The 23628-nt window shown below is 39.0% G+C and overlaps 1 protein-coding gene and 1 long non-coding RNA gene across 3 annotated transcripts; both read right to left on the minus strand.

The window, feature by feature from the left end:
• Positions 1–1192: 1192 nt before the first annotated feature.
• Positions 1193–2046, minus strand: LOC127180148 (uncharacterized). The gene is made up of 3 exons (XR_007829588.1): positions 1999–2046; positions 1817–1859; positions 1193–1723 (listed from the first exon to the last, which is right to left on the minus strand). It is a non-coding gene; the product is annotated as an uncharacterized LOC127180148 (long non-coding RNA).
• A 3026-nt stretch (positions 2047–5072) lies between these two features.
• LOC127179856 (von Willebrand factor A domain-containing protein 5A) lies at positions 5073–22739 on the minus strand. 2 transcript variants are annotated; one of them, XM_051133627.1, is made up of 22 exons: positions 22584–22739; positions 17975–18026; positions 17612–17814; positions 16550–16772; positions 14232–14392; positions 13873–13987; positions 12431–12606; positions 12258–12346; positions 12033–12177; positions 11870–11949; positions 11664–11778; positions 11409–11567; positions 10386–10489; positions 9867–10084; positions 9488–9529; positions 8867–8908; positions 8672–8710; positions 8497–8532; positions 8338–8388; positions 5903–6042; positions 5693–5816; positions 5073–5570 (listed from the first exon to the last, which is right to left on the minus strand). In XM_051133627.1, the coding sequence occupies exons 2-22, from the start codon at positions 18015–18017 to the stop codon at positions 5491–5493; spliced, it is 2385 nt and encodes a 794-aa protein (XP_050989584.1). In that variant the 5' UTR covers positions 18018–18026; positions 22584–22739; the 3' UTR covers positions 5073–5490. The 2 variants fall into 2 exon arrangements, with proteins under 2 accessions (XP_050989584.1, XP_050989583.1); XM_051133626.1 differs by having other exon boundaries at positions 8488–8532.
• Between the last annotated feature and the right edge of the window lie 889 nt (positions 22740–23628).

The raw sequence follows: 23628 nt of genomic DNA on the forward strand, positions 1-23628 counted from the left end.
AGAATGGGGTCACTTTGTCCTTTGGTAAAACCCATGTTTCAGACAAAGCTCAAAATGAGCAGAAAACAGCCGCTGACTTCTGGAAACTGTCGCATTATAAACAAGCATAGTTTAAAATGTTGTCCAGAAGAAACTCAAACAAGTTTGCAACCACTTGATGGTTGTTGGCTGAATGATTACTTTAACTTCACAGGACAGTTCTGCATTCAATTAAAAACCTATCAACACATATTAAAGGGGTAGTTGAAGGTCAGTGGGGTCCAGTGTTGCTTTGCAGCCCAATGACTTTCACTGTAAAAACAAAAACAGCTTACAGATATGTGTAGACTTAACACCAAGTTTGGGCTAACCCTATACATTTGATTTCTGAGTTTAAGTGGCAGTGAATTATACTGAGAACTATAAAGTTCTCCACATTTCAAAAGGCCAAAAAGGAGTTAGAAGAACAGCACATGGATCTCAGTTGTTGCATCTGAAATACGAGTGACCACCTCTTCAGTCCAAAAACCAAACATCAGCCTGCGGGATAAGACAATGAATCACTGTACCTGTGATGACAAAGTCAGACGTCAGCAGTGGTTTACAGCAAAGACAGCAGACAGGTCTAGCAGGGTGACAAACGTTTGAAGAGCTTTAACAGTTTCAAGTTGTCGTCTTCAGAAAGGAAACGCTGCTTCCAAAGCTAGAATGGTTGACAAAAGATACTTTACCTTGGCCCAGTGTTCAAGGATACCATCTGAGAGCAAGAGGCTGGAGGGTGTTGCATGAGGCAACCTGTTGGTACGGAGACCTATATAGTCAAAGAGGAAGTTACAATAGATAAGCTACTAATACTTACAGCATCTTCTCAGTAGGTGGTTAAAATGCACAAAACTAGCCAACCACACTTACCAACGAAGTCCTAGCATGATACTTGACCTGCCCAGTTGAGTGAGGAGTACAGGAGAAGAGTTAGTAATAAAAGTCTGTAGAGAGCTAATGGAGTTGCAGTGTTGCCTGAAAACAAAGTTGCGTTTCTACTTACAAGCAGAGATGAAAGCAAGAGTGAGTGACGATAGCTTTGCTGCTGGCTCCCCTACATAGTCACAATCCAAAGGAATATGAAAGCTGTGTAATAGTGTCCGTAGAGGTCAAGGGGAGAAGGGCTCACAACCATAAAATACCAGTGGAGAAGTAGGGGATCAACAACAATTTCCTTTTATTTATTTTCCTTTTTTCTATTAAAACTTAACTTACTCTTGCTACTGCGGTGATGACGTCATCTTAGCCCCATGAAGGCATTTAGACTTTCTTCAATAAACAGAACATTAAACAGACAAAAGAAAATGGGATAAATTTAAAAAAAAAAAAAAAAAAAAGAAACCAATTGCATTAAAAGGAATTTCAATTTTGTAAATGTATGAAACAAAGCATACAGAAAGTGACAGTGTCTACCCATGCCACTCAGAAGAACCTGAAATTCAAACATTTCTTAGTTGCACATGGTACATTACAGATGTAAATGTACCATGGCAGTACAGACAAAGGAACACTGATAATGATAAATTTCAGCGTGGTGTCTAAAAACATGGAGAGAAAAATAATAAGGCACTTGATAAAGGCACCATAAGAAACAGAACAGCACTCAAAAGGGCCATTGATGTACAACATGTTGTAATAACAGCAAAACACTTGAACAATTTAACAGCAGCAATCAACCAATTCCACAGTGAAAGCAAAGGATCTGAAAGAGCAGAAACCAGAGCAAATTATGGGAAAAACAAAACATTCATACAGTCAAACAATAAACTCTGCATTCGAGCTTTAAAAGGCTTACCAATCATTGTGTAGTCACAGTCCACATTACAATGAAGAAGCATCTGTACATAAAACCAACACAGAGCGCAAAGTAGTGGAAACAATTCTTAACCAAATATAAAAAATACAAACAACAAGTGAATACACCTGTCATGCTTTGAATCAGATGAAAAATTCAAATAAAAGTCTTCATTAACTCACAAATAGATCCAAAAGGCCAGTGAAACCGCATGGCTTATACAATCATTACTAGACAACTGAAGAGTGCACAAGCAGGAATACAAATATCAATGGTGATGAACTAATAAGGAACAGCTGTGATAATTGAATTAGTGTCCATGGAAACAGATTAGTGGCGGAAACGAAGACAAAGGAAAAAGGAAACTTACAAAGAAAAAAATAAAAATCATGGAAGCTGCAACCAAAAGAAACTGATCTAAACATAACTTTGCCAACACCACAGATGAAGAGAAAAAAAACAGCTATGAAGAAAAAGGACAAACAATACAAGCTAAGCTTCTCCTCTAATACCATTTCTCTCTTGATGCAGTTCAACGGACACATTCAATCAGCTGCACATGTTCCTTTAACACTGACCAATAGGAACACATTGATTAACATCTCACTGACTCTCTCACATACAATTATTTGACTATTATCAGTCCAAAAATAAAAGTATAAAGAAAATGCAACTTAAATGAATCAAATAAATAAATATATATGCTCTAACTGACTGTATTTAATGTATTTTGCCCAAAATTTAATGCCATTTTTTAAGATATATGAAAACATTTGAACATAGCTACGCATTCAGTTGATCAGCGGTTTCTAGACATGCAGCCTTTCTCTCGGGTTTTATGACAGCTTCATGGTTATTAGTAAAACATTAAAACATTACAATCTAAAATTGCTTTTTAAACCATTAAAGCATTGAAAACACTAAATTAAATGTGAAAAATTAAAAATGACTATAAATAATAGAAAACAGGCTCCAAACATCATATGACGTGAAAACATGAGTTAGTCAAATCCCCATCTAGGTTATTTTACTGAAGCTGATGATGGTGTTAAAGTTATGTCGTGGAAGTTGTGGAATACCAGGTGGGCCGGGCACACGGAGCAGATAAAAACAGCGTCGTCGTTCCCACAGATTTAAGTTCAGTTTGATTATAAACGTGCTGGATGTATCGCCTATTGCTTTTTGTGTTTGAACAACGTATTGTAGCGTTCTCAGACAAGGACGAGGCGTTTTTAATGCAAAGGGGTGTTTATTTGGGCTGTTGTTGGCCACAACCCACGCCGTACACACCCCGACTTGTGAGAGAACCGCACTGGAACCAGCGAGGCCCTCTTCATTTTGAGAAATGCGCGCGTTAAGATGATTTCAGCCTGATACGCGCAGCGCGCTCCTGCTCGTACAGCGTCTGACTAAACTTGAGTTCTATTTCGCGCCTTGCACTTAAACGTTCAAATACACATAGTTACGTGCCAAAATACCTGTCTCGTCATCAACGCAGTCATTTGTGTCTTAAAAATGAACGTAGTGTAAGGTAAAGCATGTGTAGTAGTAGGCTATATGAGATCTTTAAGGATTTTAAAGGGATAATTCACCCAAAAATAAAAATACTGTCATCATGTACTGACCCCCAAGTAGCTCTAAACCTGTGTGAATTTCGTTGTTCTCCTTAACATTTCTGGTCCCCACTGACTCCAATGGTGTTTTTCTCATACTATGAAGGGGGTCCAGCAACTGTTTACCAGTATTGTTTGAACTATATTTTTTGTCCAACAGCAGAAGGAAACTCATACAGGTTTAGAACAACAACAGGATTTGTGTGAACTATTCCTCGAAAGCAGCCTAGATGCTGTTACCATTTGTGTCAAAATTAGAAAGAAATCACTCACTTTCCTTGACTACATCACTGAATTACGTTTTTTTTTTCCTTTTAATTTTTATTTTAAGTCATGACTGTTTACTTGTCCTCAGTAAGCTTGTTTTTATTAGGCTAGTTTCTTTTTTCTTTTTTAATTATGAAATTTTAATGCAAAAAAAATGATAGGATAAAAATCCTATTTAAAGCTATATATATATATATCATTATTGTGATTGGGGGCCCAGTGAGGATGTCACGTATGCACTGGGGAAAACACAATGTCTATAACGTCATAAATATATACGCTGTTTGCCATGGTGGATCAACAAACGTGTTCACACAGTCAGTAGGCAGTGTTAATTAAAGTCAGAAGCGAAAGCGTGTGTGACAGTGGGCTGTAAGCTCAAGGTCTGAACTCAAATAAACAACAAAACAAAAACAAGTAGCAAGCAGGGCTGGCGTGGTCACATAGTTCCCCTGTCCTCATCAGCGCTGCAGATTTTATAGCTCCGCACAATGAGGCCCAGGTGGAAAGACAAACCCACCATAACCATTATACCTGCAAACCAAAGAAAATAATAATAATAATAAATAAATACATAAACAGCACTCATTGGGACATAACGCCTGTCAATGATTAAAGTATGTACATACTTTCAAACATGACAATCTCTTTCAGCATCCTCCGCTGCTACTGCCATCTCACACTGATAAATCAGTTCATATTTTCATAATTCACTTGTTTCTAATTGATATTTGTATACTTTCATAATTCATGCGTTTCAAATGGATTTTCCAAATTCATGTGTTTTAACATGATATTTACATATTTTCATAATTGATTCTAATTGGTATTTTCATAATTCATGTGTTTTTTAATTGAGGCAATGAATGGTATTTGTTTTTAAAGTGAGTTTTAAAAAAGTTAAATTGCAGAATCTTTGCTAATAGCATTTTCAAGTCAATGTCTGCGTAACTTCCACAGTGGACTTCAGTTAGGAGGAACTGCTGACTCTTCCAGCAAATCATCAGTTTACCTGCTACAGTCTTGCTTTCACACAATTCACTGATATAATTCACACATAAAGGGCATTAAGAATCCCTGGGTGGAAGGGGAATATATTCTATGCATTGAAATGATTTTAATTTAATTAATCTGGTCTGATCTGTACAGCACCGTTATTGTTCCTCAGGTATATAGACATTTTCCACTGCAGACCGCTTCTCCTCTTTCAATGATGCAGACAAACAGGTGAAGAAAGCAAAATTTACCCATGGTCACATTAAATCACTGTTCTGGGAACATTTCTATATATATATATATATATATATATATATATATATATATAATTTTTTTTCTGAAATATTTACAGACATTATTATAATTACCATTCTTGGCAGTTCATTATTACATTTTTCTTTATTCAGATTGCATTACAATTAAGAATTAAATCAATGTAATTCTACATATCAGGTAATAATGGCTAGTAAAGAAATACTTTCTGATAAAACAGCTTGTTATTTACACACTGACACAATCCACTCACTAAAACTCACACTGAAGTAATGCACTCACTATCACTAATCATTATAGTAAATTTAGAACCATAAGATTATATATTTCTGAAATCATTACTGAATTTTAGGACAGATCCCGGAGCTTAAATATACTAAAAATCCCTCAGCCACTTGCGCAAAAAGTATTATTTATCTCAAAAACTCTTTTTGTCCCATACCAGAAAAAAAACAAACAACAACAACAAAGCACAAATGTTTGTGAGATAAATTTGGTCTTCTATAGGCACTGGATTTGCAGTCTTCAGATTCCCAGTGTGTCTTCAGTCACCTGACATCCCAACAGGACGTTCCCATCACATACACACTGAGACAGGCCGTTCGCTGTAAAACACACACACACAAACCTGAAAACTCAAATCAGCACAGTAAAAAAAAAAACATGGAAAGTACTAACTCACAGAATATGTCGTAAAAAATAGTTAAACAGCTGAATATTTTCTCACGTTTCTGAGAGCGGATCCATGATGCCGCCTTCATGGCCACAAACTGCCACTCGACCTGCTGATCTAATTTATACGCGTGTAACCAGATGAGAGCGAGGACGGTGGCCCACACTGACCCGTCCACCTGAAACACAAAACACTAATCAAACACACACACACACACTTAACTAATCATAAACCTGTCTAAGGATATGACATCATGTGTCCCACCTGTGCTGCTTTCCGACTGGTCACCTCGACCTCCGTCTTCCCAAACACAGCAGCCAATGAGGCGTTCAGCTCCCAGCATCCCGCGGCCTTCTGAAGAGAGATCAGCTGGAGCAAAGGGTCCTTCTGGGGCTGAGCTGCTTCTAAAATACACAGATAGTTCAGACAGAAGTCATCTGGATACCCATAGCAGCAACATTTCTGATCCGTTTATGATTAAAGCAGATAAATTAAACAAATTAAAGCAGCACAACTGCCTTGAACCTTATTTAGACCGTTTTTTTTTTTATTTCTCTAACAGACTGGCACCAGTAATGACTCTTTTTCAATGTTCTGAAGCTCCAATCACAGAGCGAGTTTTTGCCATTTCTAAAGTTAAACATCAAAACCTGAAGCAGGCGGTCCAGCTGTGATGATGACATTATTGTCCAGATGCTGTGAAGTCATTATTTACAGTTTGATTTTAAATGACAAAACATTGAACTGGTGCAAGACACACTTCAGAAAAAGAAAATATAACCCTAACTCAATATAACCAAACCCTCACTGATGACATTTTTTATGATGATAAAAAGTATGATGATCAATACAGGCTACTTTATGACAACTGTACGTTATAATGTACTTTTCTCTTTTTAATCCCACAAATTAAGCAAAGAAAACACAATCATTCCTTTCCATTTCTAATCTGATGTTAAGGCGAGACACTGCAGGTGAATAGGGTAAAAAAAAAAAACAAAAAAAAAAACTAATAGTTATTGCCTTACCCAGTTGATTGATTACACTGATAATTGCAAACATTTTTTTGTATTACAAGTTTTCTAAAATGCTAGGTTTAAATATGCAAATGAGGCATTATTTAATGAAATATGCACTAATTTGCATACATTTATAGTACAACAATCTAAACACTGGATGAAGTCAGTTTCAAGATTCTTGTTTCATTTTTTTTTGACATATTAGAGTCAAATGTTTTTACAGAGTGAATTCTGTGTATCTCCATAATTCACAAAATACTTCAAACAGACAGAAAACAATATTTTTCACAATGTTTTGGGGGAATAAAATGGTGTATATAATCAAGCATGAACAAATCCCTCTGTAAAAACCTTTAGAATACAGACAGGAATAAAAATGCAAAGTTTGGTGTGTGTAAGTGCTGCTGAAGTGGTGATTTATGGCTCAGTGTAGGAGAAAAAAATATTACGCTAATATGCTAAAAACATTAAGCTAATACACAAAAAAAATATTTCCGGAATTAGATATAAAATAGCAACTGTTATCGCTGGAGCATGTTCTTCATTTGTTGGCTATTACGTATTACGACTGGCAACATCTATATGGAACATCTGAGATACAGTGCATCCGGAAAGAATTCACAGCGCTTCACTTTCCCACATTTTCCAAAAGGAATTAAATTCATCATTTTCCTCCTAATTCTACAAACAATACCCCATAATGACAATGTGAAATAAGCTTGAAATCTTTGCAAATTTAAAAAAAATAAAAAATAAAAAAAATCACATGTACGTAAGTATTCACAGCCTGTGCCATGACACTCAGACTTGAGCTCAGGTGCATCCTATTTCCACTGTTCATCCTTAAGATGCTTTTACAACTTGATGAGGGTCCAGCTGTGGTAAATTGATTGGACATGATTTGGAAGGACACAAACCTGTCTATATAAGACCTCTGAGTATTGAGGCACAGATCTGGGGAAGGGTACAGACAATTTCCGCAGCATTGAAGGTCCCAGTGAGCACAGTGGCCTCTGTCAATGGAAGAAGTTTGGAACCACAAGGTCTCTTTCTAGAGCGGGTGAAAACCTGCTCCAGACCACTCTGGACCTCAGACTGGGACGATGGTTGATCTTTCAACAGAACAACCCTAAGCATACGGCGTGCGTGTGTGTGTGTGTGTGTGTGTGTGTGGTTTTTATTTGTTTTTTTTTAAATAAAAATCCAAAGAATTAAAATAAACTTCTTTCACGTTGTCATTATGGGGTACTGTTTGTAGAATTTGGAGGAAAATCCATTTTGGAAGAAGGCTGTAACATAACAAAATGTGGATAAAGTGAAGTGCTGTGAATACTTTCCGGATGCACTGTATAAGAATATTTACACAAGAACTGACTACAAGACTTTGAGAGCTACACAAGGATACTACATTTACCTGAAATGGTAGAATTTTTACCAGTTTGTCAGTAAGTGCTATTACCTTTAGTTATTGTGAAGGGCAATTTATAGAAGGTAAGAAATGCTGTAAACGTTTAAGACATGGAACGGGGAAAAATTACACAAAGGATTCAAATTCAAAAGTAACTCAGTAACTAATACGTAATGAGGAGTCCCCATATAAAATGAAAAATAACAATATCTAAAAATAATTTCTGACTAGGGCATTGCTTTGAAAATCTGAGCCCGATTTGTTTGATTTACCCTCAAATGACACAGCATCACATTCAATCCCGCTGCCGCTCGATCCTAACCCTAAAAAAACAATCATTTAAAGGGTGACATGAAAAGGCAATTAGATTGATATACATTTTCATAAAAGTACAAGAAAAACTCAGTCAAGTGTTTGTATACATTTCTTACGCTTTGGAGAGACACGTGCCATTGGGGAAGCCATTGCTGAGAAAACAGAGACAAAAACCTGGACTGTTAAGGCCATTTTATAAAAACAATAATTAAATGATTGACGAAATAAAAGAATTTGATGGGAAAGAAAAAAAAATTCTGTCAAGTGCTGATGTCTGTGTATTTCTCTTACGCATTGCAGAACAAAATGCCAATTGGGGAGCCATCCGTGCTAAGAAAACAGAGAAAACCCTGGGTTGTTAAGGGCATATGCTAAAAACAATCATTCAATGAGTGACAAAATAAAAGACAATTACATGAAAAAAAAAAACATTCAAAAAAATAAAATGCGTTCAGTGAAGTGCTGATGTCTGTGTATTTCTCTTACGTGCTGCACAACGACGTTGCATCACATTGGGAGCTGCCATTGCTAGAAAAACAGACAGAATAGCAGATACTGTGTAAGAATAAGAAGCACTTCAAAAACACATATCTGACAGAAATACAAACTAAAAACAGTCACACCAAACCAGCTTTTCACAAAAACACAAGGCTCAAATCTAAAGTTGGCTGATCGACCATTCTTAATTTTTTTTATTGATGAACTTCATGCATTGGTATTGAAAAAAACATACTTTTTAAATTGTAAACGTTTTTTATTTTACTTGGTTTAACCACAGCAGCGATCTGTGTTTCATGGCCCACACTGAATATTGGTTATACAGAAACATACGAAAATCTCAATATCTGATATTGTGTGCTGTAAAATATAATTATGCTCTAGAGATATGTTTTGTTCTAAGGAGCTACAACCATCCTGAGCTGAGATATTGAGGTTTATGTAAGCATCTGCATAACCAAAGCAGGTGCTTTTTCAATAACAGTACACAGAGGTAGTCACTCAACTAACAAATTTGGCAAATTACAAATAGTCCAACAACCTCCTCCACTGGGCCGCTTGAGATGGAATAACCCATGAAATCAGAGAATACTTTAGGTTGTTTCTTACCACACATTTTCATGGGGGCACCACAAAATCCACGCATCATATCTGATAAAGAATTGAATGTTAATGATGTGAGTACACCAAATTATTATACATGTCTACTACTATGTGACAGGAAAACTGACTATGAAATCATACTTGTAAAACAGCTGTGTCCGATCCTCATCCTGGAGCACCAATGTCCTGCAGAATTTAGTTCCAACCAGCTCCAACTCACTTTGCTGGAAGTTTCTAGTTGTCCTGAAGACCTTCTTTAGCTGGTCCAGGTATGTTTAATTAGGACTGGAACTAAACTCTGCAGGACAGCGGCTCTCCAGGATCAGGATTGGCCTAAATGGACAATAAATCAGTGAGAACACACACACACACACACAGAACGTACGTGGTACTGGCACTCTCCTCTGCAGCAGTGGTCCTTTCACAGTCTCTTTGCTGTCTTTACTGACGCCGATGAAGGACGTATGAGCGCTGCTCACTCCTGCCTGAACGCTGAGCTCCACAATCCTTTTCCTGATGTTTTCCGCATCTGCTCCTCCGGTTCGTTCCTCTAGCTCCAGAGAGCGGATCACAGACCGGGCCGCGAGCCGGTGGATCGTCAGTCTGAAACAAATATAAACCTTTGTGTTTTGTCGCGATGAACTAAGATGAGCAGGGTTGCCAGGTTTTCACAACAAAACCCGCCCAATTTCTACTCGAAATCAACAGTAGCCCAACTGCGTTTTGAGAGGATCCTCCATTAAAAATCACATTTTGGGGGATAAAATACACGTTTTCTCATAACATACAATATTAAAAAAAAAAATCACCCCTCTGAGACTAAGATTGATGTCCTATTCATGATTATGTCCAATAAAACAGTTAGAAATCTGTGTGATAGTCTGTGTGTGTGTGTGTGTGTTACCCTGTGTCTTCCGTTGGTTTAAGAGTAAACTGAAGCTGGTTAGTCACTGGTTGATCCTTCAGCCTGTATTTTACTGTTACAGCTCCTTCTGTCTTTTCTGAACTCTATAATGAGAAAGAGAAAGAGAAAGTAGCATATTTGATGTTTAAGAAATGACAGGGCTCTTCAACTATTAAATTAATGATGATCAGGTGTATCATATAGAGTCTACACTAAATGTGATGTGACAATTCCAACAGTGTTTGTTTTGAATTAGGATTGGTTTTAAAGTATTTAAAGTAGTTTTAAAGACATTTCAAGATTTCTGCAAATATATTTCTCATGTCTGTGAGACAAGTAGCTTGTACGCAGTTTCATTCATTTTTGTGACGTGCTCCAGTTCAATGAGACCAATAAGGCAGAAAGTGCGGACTGTCTGTTTTTAGGCACAACGTTTTGTTAATATTGTGAGTGTACAAAAAAAAAATATTGTAGACCCTTTACAGTTTTGAATGATGTCTTATTCTTATCGGTGATACTCTAACATGTTTCTGCTGTTATCAGGAAATCAATGTCAGTGATGGCGCTGGTGCCTCCATGTCACGCAGCTTCAACACTCTGCACTCTGATTTATCAAGGTTAACGACAGAGCAAGCGGCTGTGTGAAGCTGCTGCTATGTACATATTTTCCAAATAATAAGACATATTGGAGGTTGATGAATGATAATGTTTGGGTTTCCTGCTCAATATGATTACCACAAGGACCAGCCGTTAACGGTCCATCAAAAACACAGACTTTTTTTTTTTTTGGTGACTAACAGAATAATACAGTTTTGGTTGACTAATCCTCTCCTCAATGACCATCACAGTGTCCCCTCACATCTGGGATAGGACAGCAATTTTTCTTACATCGCAGAGCCACTAAAAGATGAGTATCATGTCTGCTTTGGTTTGTGTTCTACTGGTTGTTGTGCCCTTGGTTTAAACAAATGAATGAAGCCGATCTCTAACAATTCTTTAGATAAAACCATTCAAAGCTCTGACCTGTCCTTTAATCTGTGCGTAGATGAGAGCCCTCTGACCCTGGAACAGGGCATTGATGGGTGGAGACAGCGTGTCCACGGTAACGCCTTCAGGAACGGTCCAGTTCACAGAGATATTATCCACGGCCGGCTGGAGAGCGAACTTGAGCGACTGCATCACCTGACGGAGAAGAGAGGATGGTAAATACAACACCCTAACCCAACCCTAAACATCTTGCACTGATGGGATCCAGTCCGTTTCCACAGCAGGTCTTACTTTGGGCTGCATGCGGTCCGTTCCTGTGATGAACTGAGCGTGACCAGAACCTTCTCTCGCCATTCCTGTGATGAGAGCCGTACTCGCACCCTCACCGATCCCGAAGGAGAAACACCTGAAGACACAAGAGCAGCTCCAGCGCTGACCGTCTCACATAAACTAACGCTGAAGTGAACCGCTACGAGGACTGAGGTGAGTGAACACACCTGTGAGAGTAAACGTGACTTTTCACCAGATCCAGCACCTCTTTAGTGTTCCACACCTCTCCATCAGTGAAGATGAACAGCTGAGAGAGAAAAAGAGAAAGAGTAGTAAATAATGTCTGTTTGCTCGGTTTGCAAGAGCGTGCGTGTGCTGGTCGCGCTGTACCTGTCGGGGGTGATCCGGGTAACAGGGCTGACTGTAGATGTGTTTCAGCGGCTGGAGGATCTCTGTGCCACCCATGTCTGCGTTCATGCTCTTTACTCTCTTTAGAGCCTCATCCATCGTGTCCTCGTTGTACACGACACTCTGACTGCAACGACACACAGCAGAGTCTCTCACAAAACCACAACTAACACACACAAAATCACTAGTTAACATCTAGTTACTGACGGAAAGAAGGATTCAAAGTGAGAGCCGAATCCATAGATGTTGAAGTAGCATCCCATGGGCAGACTCTTCAGCAGCAGCAACAGCGTGTCCTAGAGAGACACACATGTACACATGAGCACGCGTGACTCCATACGTCTCAATAAATGCATCATATCTGAAATCATAAATCATACTCTTGCGCTTTCGATGCGCATCTGCGCGTCATTCCCATGATGCATCTTGCAGTCCATACTGCCTGATCTGTCAACCACAAAAACAAACTCGCCCTGAGACGCCAGTGACGACATCACGTCCGCAGGGAACTCTGGGTACAAACTGATCATGAGCGCCGGGTCGCCCATCAGAGAACCTGAAACGGAGAACCGTGTCAGTCTGTACGACGGTCTCTATCCTGCAGAGCGAATCAGAACTACCTGAACAACTAATCAGCCCTGAGTCCTAACTAACGCACGACCCGCCCCAAACATCAGAGATTAGTGCGCAAACTTCTAGAATCAAAAAAGTTTTCTTTTGCAGTAGGGCAAAATCAGCATTCTTTGATCAAGCAGAGAGACATGAACACCAGTAGTCAAATAATTTCCTTCATGAAGAAACTCGCCAATTTTACATTGCAGTGTGATTCTCTTTTATGAGCCGTCAATGAGACGAATGGCACCAACGTCTCACGATGTGTAAAAAAGTATCTTTTCCATGTTAATCACAGTTTTTTTCTATCTGCGACGGCGGTTAAAAGTGTCTAATGTGAGTTTCAATATGATATTGTGTGACATTTATAGCCATACTGAAATCAATAATTGACCATTTACCTAAGATCTTGAAAATAAATTTAAGCAATCATATACGTGAAAACTGCAAACTCAATGCTAAGTAAAACCATTTAATACACAGGTAGTTCCAAGTCAGTTTAATCACCGTTCTATATTAATGCACTGCGTTGCTGACTGATGCACGCTAACGCAGAGAGAGAGAGAGAGAGAGATAAACTTGTTGTCAGCGGTTCCCCACCATTCTTATTAACAAAATGGCCTAGATACTAGATCACTACATTATATTCCTCAGCAAGAAGGTGGTAAAACCGCTGTTTTTGAATAAATTCGTTGTTTGTAGAGAGAGACGCACAGACGCACAGCATGTAGGCAGGTACACACACACAACTGTCATATCTCTCTCGGTCGATCGATAATTTACTGAAATAAATGCTATAATTCTTTCAAATAAATGTGATGTTACCACACTATTTAATTCCTGTGTCTGATCTGAAGCGGGCAGAAAGCTAGAGCTGTGTGTCATATCTGACAAAAAGAACCATCTTTTTTACCTATTCGGTCAAATATTGCGCTGTAAAGGGCAATACTACTTTTAACTTATCTATAACTTGGCAAATGACCACGGAATAAGCAGGATAATCAATGGCTTGCTGTGCATTAAAGGATTTTAAATGCACTTCACATCGGGCGTTCTTAGCCTCAACTTCATGCATTTAAAATCCTTTAATGCACGGCAAACCACTGATTAACCCTTACTTAAACCACGCTGAGTTCATGTATTAACAAAAGCATAATTCTTCCATGTTTTACTGAGATTTGCACTGGATGTTCAGGTGACTGTGTTGCACCTGACTGAGCCGCAGACGCTCCAGCCTCCACGACAGCAGAGGGCTGATGGGAATTCTCATAGTACAGAAACAGCTCCACATCCTTATCAAAGCAGTGACCAGGACTCAGCTTCACCTGCACACATGAACAAACACACTGAGCTGGATGATGACGGCGACATCACTGAATTCAATGATGAACTGCCTTTAAACACTGAGTGTTTAGTGTTGTCCTTTTGTATTATTGACACACTATTTTCCCATCTAATACTGTAAACACAAACACTACAGCACATTCACAAACATGATTATAGGCTTGTTGGTAATGAGACTGTAGAACGAGAAACACACTCAGACAGTCAGAGAAACACACGCAGTACCGTGGCGTGAGTGTGTTGCGCGTCGAGGAACTCCAGAGGATCCAGAGGGCAGCTGGACTCTAGTCTGGAGATGCGGTCTGAAGATCTCACATCAACACTCAGAGACAGAGTGTAAGGAATAACGGATGCTGAGGAAACTTCTGGAACACCGGCCGCTGAAGCTGAGAGAATCACACAGACAAACAGAGATACTTTAGAACTCTAGAACCTTCATTCTGACCAGAACTGACCTGTGCATCATCAGCCTGGTTTAAGACACAGATGACTGGTTGACAACTACTGCTCCCAGTGACTTTAAAAAGCTGTTTTGACTGCTCATCATTAAAGCACTGAACTACCAACAATCCTAAAGTAAGATCCATCAGCTACAAAAGATCCATTACATTTCTGCAGTACTTCTACATGAGCAAAGCGCTATTCATTCACTCATTCTGGTGCATCGCTCGCAGCGCAGATGACCCCACACGCCCTGTGAACCCTACACTACTGATCAAAAGCCTAAATAAATTGTGACACCATTTTGTGGGGCAGCCGTGGCCTAATGGTTTAATCCTAATCGGGCTTGAACAACCAGCGCTCTCTCCACCCTCAATACCATGACTGAGGTGAGTCCCCTGAGCAAAGTACCGAACCCCCAACTGCTCCCCGGGCACCGCAGTGATAGCAATACGGCGGCCCACTGCTCCGGGTGTGTGTATGCGTGTTTGTTCACTACTGTGTGTGTGCACTTGGAGCACAAATTCCGAGTATGGGTCACCATACTTGGCCACACGTCACATCCTTTCTTTTCCTTTCCTTTTTCAGAATTATTTGTTGGATAGAAAGTTCAAAAGAGCAGCATTTCCTTGAAACAGAAAGCTTGGCGGAAGTTTGGCAATGTTTTTTTATTTTTAAAAGCCTGTTGACTTTTGCCATTTATCTATAGTGGTTTTCGAAGTTTTTTTTTTACATTTGTTTCTTATTTATTTGGTTCTACAGTGTTTGCTGATTTTTACTTTGTGTAATTTCTTTCTTATTCGTTTTGCTAATAAACGTTCTACGTTTCCTATATTTATTTGGTTCCACAGTGTTTACTGATTTTCAGTTTTGTATATTTAAAATGTATGTAGGCCTAGCTTAAGTTACTCGTTATTTTATATTAGGCATACAGCATGGTGTAAGCTATTTTTATTCGTTTAGTTAATAAAAGTTCTATGATTAATTTATAGGCTAAGTGAGTTTAACATTGTATTTGTTGATGGGATTCAAGCAATTGATGCCGAATTGCCGCTAATTTAAAAGTTAAAGTAAAATGTGACTGTGCATTTACAAGCTATTTAAAAGCGAAGGAAAGCGAGTGAAAAGAGGGAAACTGAAGATATGTGCCATTGAGGTTCAGAGCCAGTTTCCTGCTTTCCTCGTAACTGAGAAACTTGTTTCTGATGCAACTGTAAACTTGCAAAACCGGGAAAATAACGAAAAGCGAATCCTCTCGCCAAGACAAGTTGAGAATCATGAGTCGCGACTATTAACGTACTTATTCTGTCCAATAAAATAATAAGATACTATAAATAAAATGAAAAAATATGAACTCTTCGATTTTTTCATAGCTCAGACAAAATCATGATTGCCCCCCTAAACCCCGCCTATGAATTCAATGTATCCTTGATCAATAATTGTGTTATTTTATGTTTATTATTTTTTATTTTACTTACCCAAACTTTTGAAAGGCACTGCAGTACAGTTGATATTGAGCAGAACATGTGTTTTCAACATTGCTAAATCATAAATGTTTGTTGAGCAGCAAATCAGCATATTAGAATGATTTCTGAAGGATCATGTGACACTGAAGACTGGAGTAATGATGCTGAAAATTCAGCTGCGCATCACAGCAATCAATTACATTTTAACAGATATGTAGAAATCATATATGTACATAGAAATCAAATAAATGCAGCCTTGCAGAGCAGAAGAGACTTCTTTCAGAAACACTAAAAAGGAAGAGTCCACACTTTTAACTGTTAGTGTATGTGACTGGAGAACTATGAAATCTGACTTCATCATTCTTCTTTCTGGGAAGAATAGTTTTACCTTATGAAATATGTTATGTCTTTAACCTTTGTTTGTTTGGTTTTGTTTGTCAGTTTCAAAGTCTTGAAGCTGCTTTAAAGCAAATGCTGTAATTGATTTTTTGAAGCCATGCAGAAAGACCGAATGTGAAAAAACTTCTGTAATGAACCCACAGATGGTGTGGGCTGTCAGTCTGTACAGGATTATGATCTTAAGGTCTTCGCCATGACCTCAATACACGCCCTTTACTAAAATCAGGTAAGGATCACCTGCTGGTTTGTATCGTGGGTTGAGCACTGCCGGCAGACAGAAGCGCAGCGCGTCATCGGCCTGAACGCTGAGCTCGATGACGTAGACGATGGTGATGGAGGCGTTCTGACCCGGAGACAAACAGCCGACACTCAGTTTGAACACATCCGAACTCTCTTCGCTCTCTTCCAGCAGAAACGCCTGCTGACCCGAACTCACAGCGTCATCATACTGATCCCGCGCCTGCGAGAGACAAACGCATCCGTACCACTGATCTACATATAATGACTGGACCGTAAGTCAGTGAAGCCACCGGAAGCGTTCGATCCACCATCTTACCATTCCCTACCGGCAGAGAGCACCATTGACTCCCAGCCAACCCGCTGTCCTAAAGTCACCCGATTGTAAGCGTATCAGTCACACAGGACTAGTTTTTATCATATGTGTATGTAAATTAATTTTTACTTAAAATGTTATCTGCGATGTTTTTCGTCTTTTCGGGCAGGATAAGCAATGTTTTGAAAATGTTCAGGTAGGTTTGTCACCTTCCCGACACAGTTAACTGATCCAACACAAAATATATTTCTTTATGTAAGGAATTATGTAGGACATGTTAAACATGAACTAACCTGATTTTGCCCAGTTTTGTCAATGAAAATAGTCTGAAACAAAGTCACAGCTTTTTTTAAATGAACCTGAGTCATTGATTCAATTACACATAATAAGCTGAGGGAATTCCGGACATTAAACAAATGAACGTTTACAGGACGTTTGCGTTGTGAGAATGTACAGTGAGACATCAGATATGAAAACGCCGACTTGTTAGGTGATGTTTTCTCATTAAAATCGTATCATTTCCTATTCATTCAACAGAATGTTTGCCAGTACTAGGAAAAAGCAATATGGCGGTGCAGTGGCTTCACTTCTATGACGTCATGAGCTATCCAGTTCTCTATTATAGATCAGTAATCCATACCCAATAACTCCAAACAATCAGATACTATTATTCCAGTGGACATAATTATCGATAAGAGAAAGATTGACAGAAGTTTGTCTGTCTGTCAGCCAGCATCTGGACTCACGCTCTGTCTGTCTTGCACCTCGGCCACAATCTCCTGCTCCCCGATCTTGGCGCTGAAGTGGCAGACGGCAGCGTCGGCGGGCAGCGGGAAGACGAACACGGCCTCCAGCGGACGCTCCTCCTCGTTCACATACTGCAGACGGGAGCTGACGGAGGCCACGTGATCCCGGACCTGCAGTTCCACCGAGATGCTCTTGAGAGGAACTGAGAGAGAAACATCACAGAAACACAAACACCTCAACATCCTCTTCAACATAAACATGCTCCTAAGAAAATGAAGTACATGTTATATTATAAAGAAAACACACAATTTGAAATACAAACTGTTACAGCTTTGTTTATAACAAGGAAGAGATGTTTCTACCTGGTTCGTTTTTTTCAGACACAAGACCACAGCAGTTCACCATGATGACGCTCTGTGGGAACAAATCGGCCTTTACTGCACATTATATTTAATAACTCGTCTCTATCTAGACATAGCCTGTCATGACTACATCATATGATCAAAAATAAACAGCTGCTGTTACATGTTACATGCGTGGTCCAAGTGTGTCTAATTGGGGTTGGAGTTAAACTCTCCAGGACCGAGTTTGGGCGCCCCTGCTTACATAGAAGTGCGTGGGACAAAATAATGTGGTCATCAGGGAAATATATCTTAATTAAGGTGGTTTACCACCACTTGCCTTTAAGACAGCTTCTATATTTCTAGAATATATTCATTTAGCTTTTGAATAGTCTACAGTGTAATGTTGTAGAAAACTGCCCACAGTGGTGTGATACTATTCAGCTCAGGTGAGTTTTCTGGCCAGTGCAGATGAAGAAGCTCATCGTGGTGCTACAACTGTCCAGGTTTTAAGATGATGACACCATCTCTTTCACGCTTTAGCTTTCCCAAGAGTGGGTGGACACGACCACAGCATTTGAGAACAGAGAACACTGCTTATGTTTGCAAGATTCTGATACCTTAATTTACTTACTTGCCGTTTTATTTTTATTATTCAAATTTGGCTGAGTGGTTATTAACACATTTTTGTGTGGTGTGACAAACTCAGAACACACATTTAATGTTGCTTTACACGGACTTGAACTGCTGAAGACCATATAAAGATTCATAAAATAAAAAATAAAAAAAAGTGTTAAATATAAACTTCCAATTATAATTTTAACCATATTTGTGTCGTGACTGCGGGGGCAGAAACATTTATGACATATCCATGCACACTTCCCAGATAGCGCACGTACGTCTGCAAGACGTCCGTTAAAGATCACTTGATCTGGAAAGCATCTGCTGTGTACAAACATCTGACAGATGTCTCTAAGATGTCAGTTTTACATACATTCTACCTGTATTCGACATCTGATAGGAAACGTCCTATAGATGCATTGCAGATGAGCAAACCATTTAAAACACAGCTCTTGCAGATGTAAAAGCAGATGTCAAACAGACGTCTCCGAGATGTACCTGTGCTATCAGGGTTACTACTAGAGCAACTTACTCTAGTGTTTAATGCAGGTTAGGTTAGTCTTGTAATCTCGTCTTGAAGCCTCAGAAGAACTGGAAAGGATGTGTCCTATCTCTATTTGAGAAACACCCAGATCTTCATGGTCAGTGAGGTTTGCGGTCACTTAGTAGTAGTACTGCGTTGTTTGGACACGATCCTTCTCAAAGCCAAATTTACTAATGGCAGCAGCGCAAACCCTCTTCGGGAGTTTAAAAAACAGCTGTCAGGTTCCCTTTCAAATCGTTCTCTCAACACTGCGTCTGAAAAGCCACTTTCAGGAAAAGTCCTTTTCATTTTACATTTAGTCATTTAGGAGATGCTTTTATCCAAAGCGACTTACAAATGAGAACAATAGAAGCAATCAGAGCGACAAGAGAGCAACAGTATACAAGTGCTGTGGCAAATCTCAGTTTGTCCAGCACACTACACATTGCAAAAGATATATATATATATATATATATATATATATGGAATAGAATCGAATAGAGTGCTAGTATCAGTTGGTCAGGTGCTGGCAAAATAGATCCATCTTTAGATGTTTTTTGAGTATGGCTAAAGACTCAGCAATATTCACTGCCTCTCCACCTGGGCGCCCCACGCAGATGCAGTGCTGTCCCAGTTTGTCTACCTCCAATGAGAGTACGTTCTCTTCACCTCTCCTCCCTAAAACGGGACCTGAAGTTGACGGGCAAATAGTCCTGTCGCTCACAGTGCTGTCTATGAGAGGAGGTTTACAGGAGTTCACAGACCCTCACTCGCACGATTCAAGCAGTCCCCTGCCTCAGAGCGGCGGTCAGCGATTAACAGAGTAGAGATAGCCCAGTCGCACTTATTTACACCCTGCCTTTGAGCAGCGACCGCCCATGAACAAAGCAGAGAGAACTTCCGGTCGCTCACTCATTCACGTGTTATAAGCAGCCCCTGCCTTGGAGCAAGAGGTCACAATTTAACACAGACACATTTCCTTGATTCTGCCAGTTGCGTTATGTCACACACAGAAAAAAATCCTGACTTCACACCCAAAATCAGCACTTGAGCTACTTCAGTCAGACAGCTCAATGATTATTACTGCCAGTGTTGGGAAGGTAATAGTTTACAGATTAAAAGTTACTCTATTTAAAATGTAATAAGTACTGTAACTTTTTAATTAATTGATCAATGTAACCAATTACATCTGATTACTCTTTCTTTACTTTTCTACATGTGTAATATCTTCAACTATTAATCATTTTGAAACATTTAAACCAGGCAGAGTTAACCTTACAGTAGCACTCAACACTGATTACTGTCAGACTCTTAAAATCCTTCATCACTTGAATTAAGACTATAGGATAATACACATCTTTATTTTGCAATAACAACTGGCTGGATGTACATTATCCTACTTATTACACAGCTGCTTGCAACAAAAGTAAATGATTAGACACGCAACACTGATCTGAGCTGAAATATTTGAACACAAAGCTTCCATGAAGAAATCAGCTGCCACCAAACGACAAGTTCAAACTAGACAGACATTTAAGGGATACGGTGCAGTCATACCACTTTTATTACACAACATTTCACCACATAAATAATTAAGTAGAAGTACTTACAGTACTTGTTTGTTAGTTATCTTATAATCCATTACAGAGTACAAAACAAAATGGATGCAGCTGTGTTTGTATGAAACAATAGAGTGAGTCCACCATACCAGAATGACAGAATTAAGAAATTGTACACATATATTAAATTGAGATGTAATATTTTACTAGTTATCCAAATGCAAAGCTTCCACCAAGAAAAACTATCAAGCCTATAGTGCCAACTTAAGTTGCCTGGATGAGTCTGTGTTACTAATTTGCTTTTACCAGTTGTTATCAGGGAACAACATGACTGACCAATCAGAATCAAGCATTACACAGAGCCGTGTAATAATTTAATTTAAAGCACCACAAATTCAGACTTAACAGCTCTTATTTACTTGGAGATCATTCTGAGGTTAAATACACATTTAAAATCATAACAAGAAATGGTTTAATAGCTATGAACTATGAATAGCTATGAATAGTTTTGAAATCAAATGTTTGCATAGTTGTCAGGAAACACTGGCATATTGGAAAAAAACAACAATTATTATTAAAATATAAAGTATATGCATAAACCCAAAAAGGAAATAAAACAGTTACCCAATAAGCATGTGTCCTATTATATGTCCTAAAATGAGACACCGGTGTCTCATTTTAGAGCAGTCACTGCAATTTATGAAAGTCGTCAATATAATCTGTATGTGGGTGTGTGAAAAATTCAGATGTAACCCCCTTTGTAATCATTAACATTTTCAAAAGTAACTGTAATTTAATTACACATTTTTTCTCAGTAACAATTACAACTACATTTATTTTGTTATTAAAATACGTAATTCCGTTACATGTAACTAGTCACTCCCCAACACTGGTTACTGCTGTGTCACAGCCTGACATATTTGTTGTTGTTCTAAACCCGTGCTGACATTTTTCATGTACCATACTTCAGCTGTTACAGGCGATCATACCAGTACTTGTTCATCTTTACAATAATACCAAAGTCATGTCATGAGCAGGTCTGTGTTTATTTCACAATCGACGAATCTGCTGCGGTTGTTCAATCACATCTGAAGCGGAGGAGCAGAAACCGGAAGTCAGTCACCAGTTAACACGTTCAGGAGATAAACAATAACACCAGACCACATCCGCCTGCAGACTGAGTGAATGCTCGAACCCAGGGGTGTCAAACTCCGGTCCTGTAGAGCCGCAGCCCTGCATAGTTCAGCGACAACCCTAATAAAATCAAACCTGCCTGTGGTTTACTAGTAACCCTTCAGACCTTGATGAGATTGTTCTGGTGTGTTTGATTAGTTAAAGCAAAACTCTCCAGGACCGACGTTCGCCCCCCCCCGCTCCAACCTGTTATGACGAAAAAAGGTCCCTGTCGTTCACTTTTTGTTTCGCCCACTTCTTTGTTTCCCCGCTGAGGAAGTCCTGCCATACTTTGTGTTGTCAGTAAAACTTTTGTTCTTATAACACCAAACTATTGTCTGTTTGAGTTGCAGATGTTCCTGCTGAACGAGTTTCGATCATTTGTCATTTCTGAGTGTCTGACAAGTCACATATTTTCACCCACAGCTTGTACTAAACACTGCAGAACAAACACTGCTATACTACACTGATTTACAAACTAGAGAATACACAAGACTACAAAATAAGAGAATGGGAGGGTTCCTTTCTTCACTGTAGTGAATGACATTAAGGCTTATAAAAATGGGCGTTTACATCACAGCGTTAACACACGCACTAGAAACAGCAAGTCATTCAGTTTTTCAGTACTGACGCACAGCAAGGTGACAAAAGGAATTACAAAAAATATTCACTAAAAACGGAAAGCGATTAAATAATTTCGACCATCTTTCCTTGCTCTTATACGAAGTGAAAGTAAACAGAAAACAAGCCTTACTGCCTTTAAAAGTCCTCGGCGCTTCGGTCAGTAAATCAGATGATGATGATGATGATTTTCCGGCTGAAGACTGTCACGATGTTAGAACAAGAGTCGGCATGAATTAGAGAAAAACAGAAATCGCTGCAGTTTTTGAAGGTGTGGCTCATGAATATTAAGTAGGCGACGACGCAGACCTTCTCTGGGACCGCCCAATAATCACGTCATTATTGACCTTTGAACTCTCTTAACATGACAAACTTATCTTGCAGATATGATTGCATTGTAAACAACTGCCTCATCATTTGCATTTTTGCTTTTAGGAGGATAACAGCATTGTTTTGGTCATCAGTGTGTGTGATCAGAATGATTAGTGTGACCATTTGTCACCAGCACCAGAAAAACAAATTATGAGATGTAGACCAGGGGCCTTACGTAAAGCCGCTCAGAGTACAATTTTAGTCTTAAGTGGGTCAAAGGTGTAAGAATGACGTCATTTTACTCTTATTCCTAGACTTCACAACAAGAGTGATTCATTAAGGTCTCAAAGTGTTTGGGACAGGAGTGCTGGAGAGGTCTCCTAACCTAGTCAGGAGTAACAAGATGGCAGCAAAGAGGAGGAGAAACACACTTTGTCAACACAGATACAATGTGTTGGAGTTACATGATGATGTGGAGTTGATAAAATGATACAATCTTGATCAAAGTAGTCAATTCTTTTTGTAACTTTTGTAAGTACAAAATTTAATAACTTCTTCCATTCTGCAAATCAATGCTCTAACAGCAGAAATGATAGTAATTAAATTTTTTTAGCTGGAAAAATGTAGCAATGCATCTGTGATGACACTGTAAGCAGGTTCTTAAAAAGCACTAAAACGGCTCCAACAACACCAAACACAACAGTGGCCAAAAGTGATGTGCAGTGTTTTTTTGGCCCTACAACCCTGCGATTTCACTTAAACCATCAAAATACGAGAAAAAAAACACAGGGACTAGTGTTCCCAGCTGCTTTTAAATGAAAGTAGCTTAAACTGGTCACTAAATGTTGCTAGATGACGTCAATAAT

This window comes from Labeo rohita, chromosome 17, assembly GCF_022985175.1.
Source record: "Labeo rohita strain BAU-BD-2019 chromosome 17, IGBB_LRoh.1.0, whole genome shotgun sequence".
NCBI lineage: Eukaryota > Metazoa > Chordata > Actinopteri > Cypriniformes > Cyprinidae > Labeo > Labeo rohita.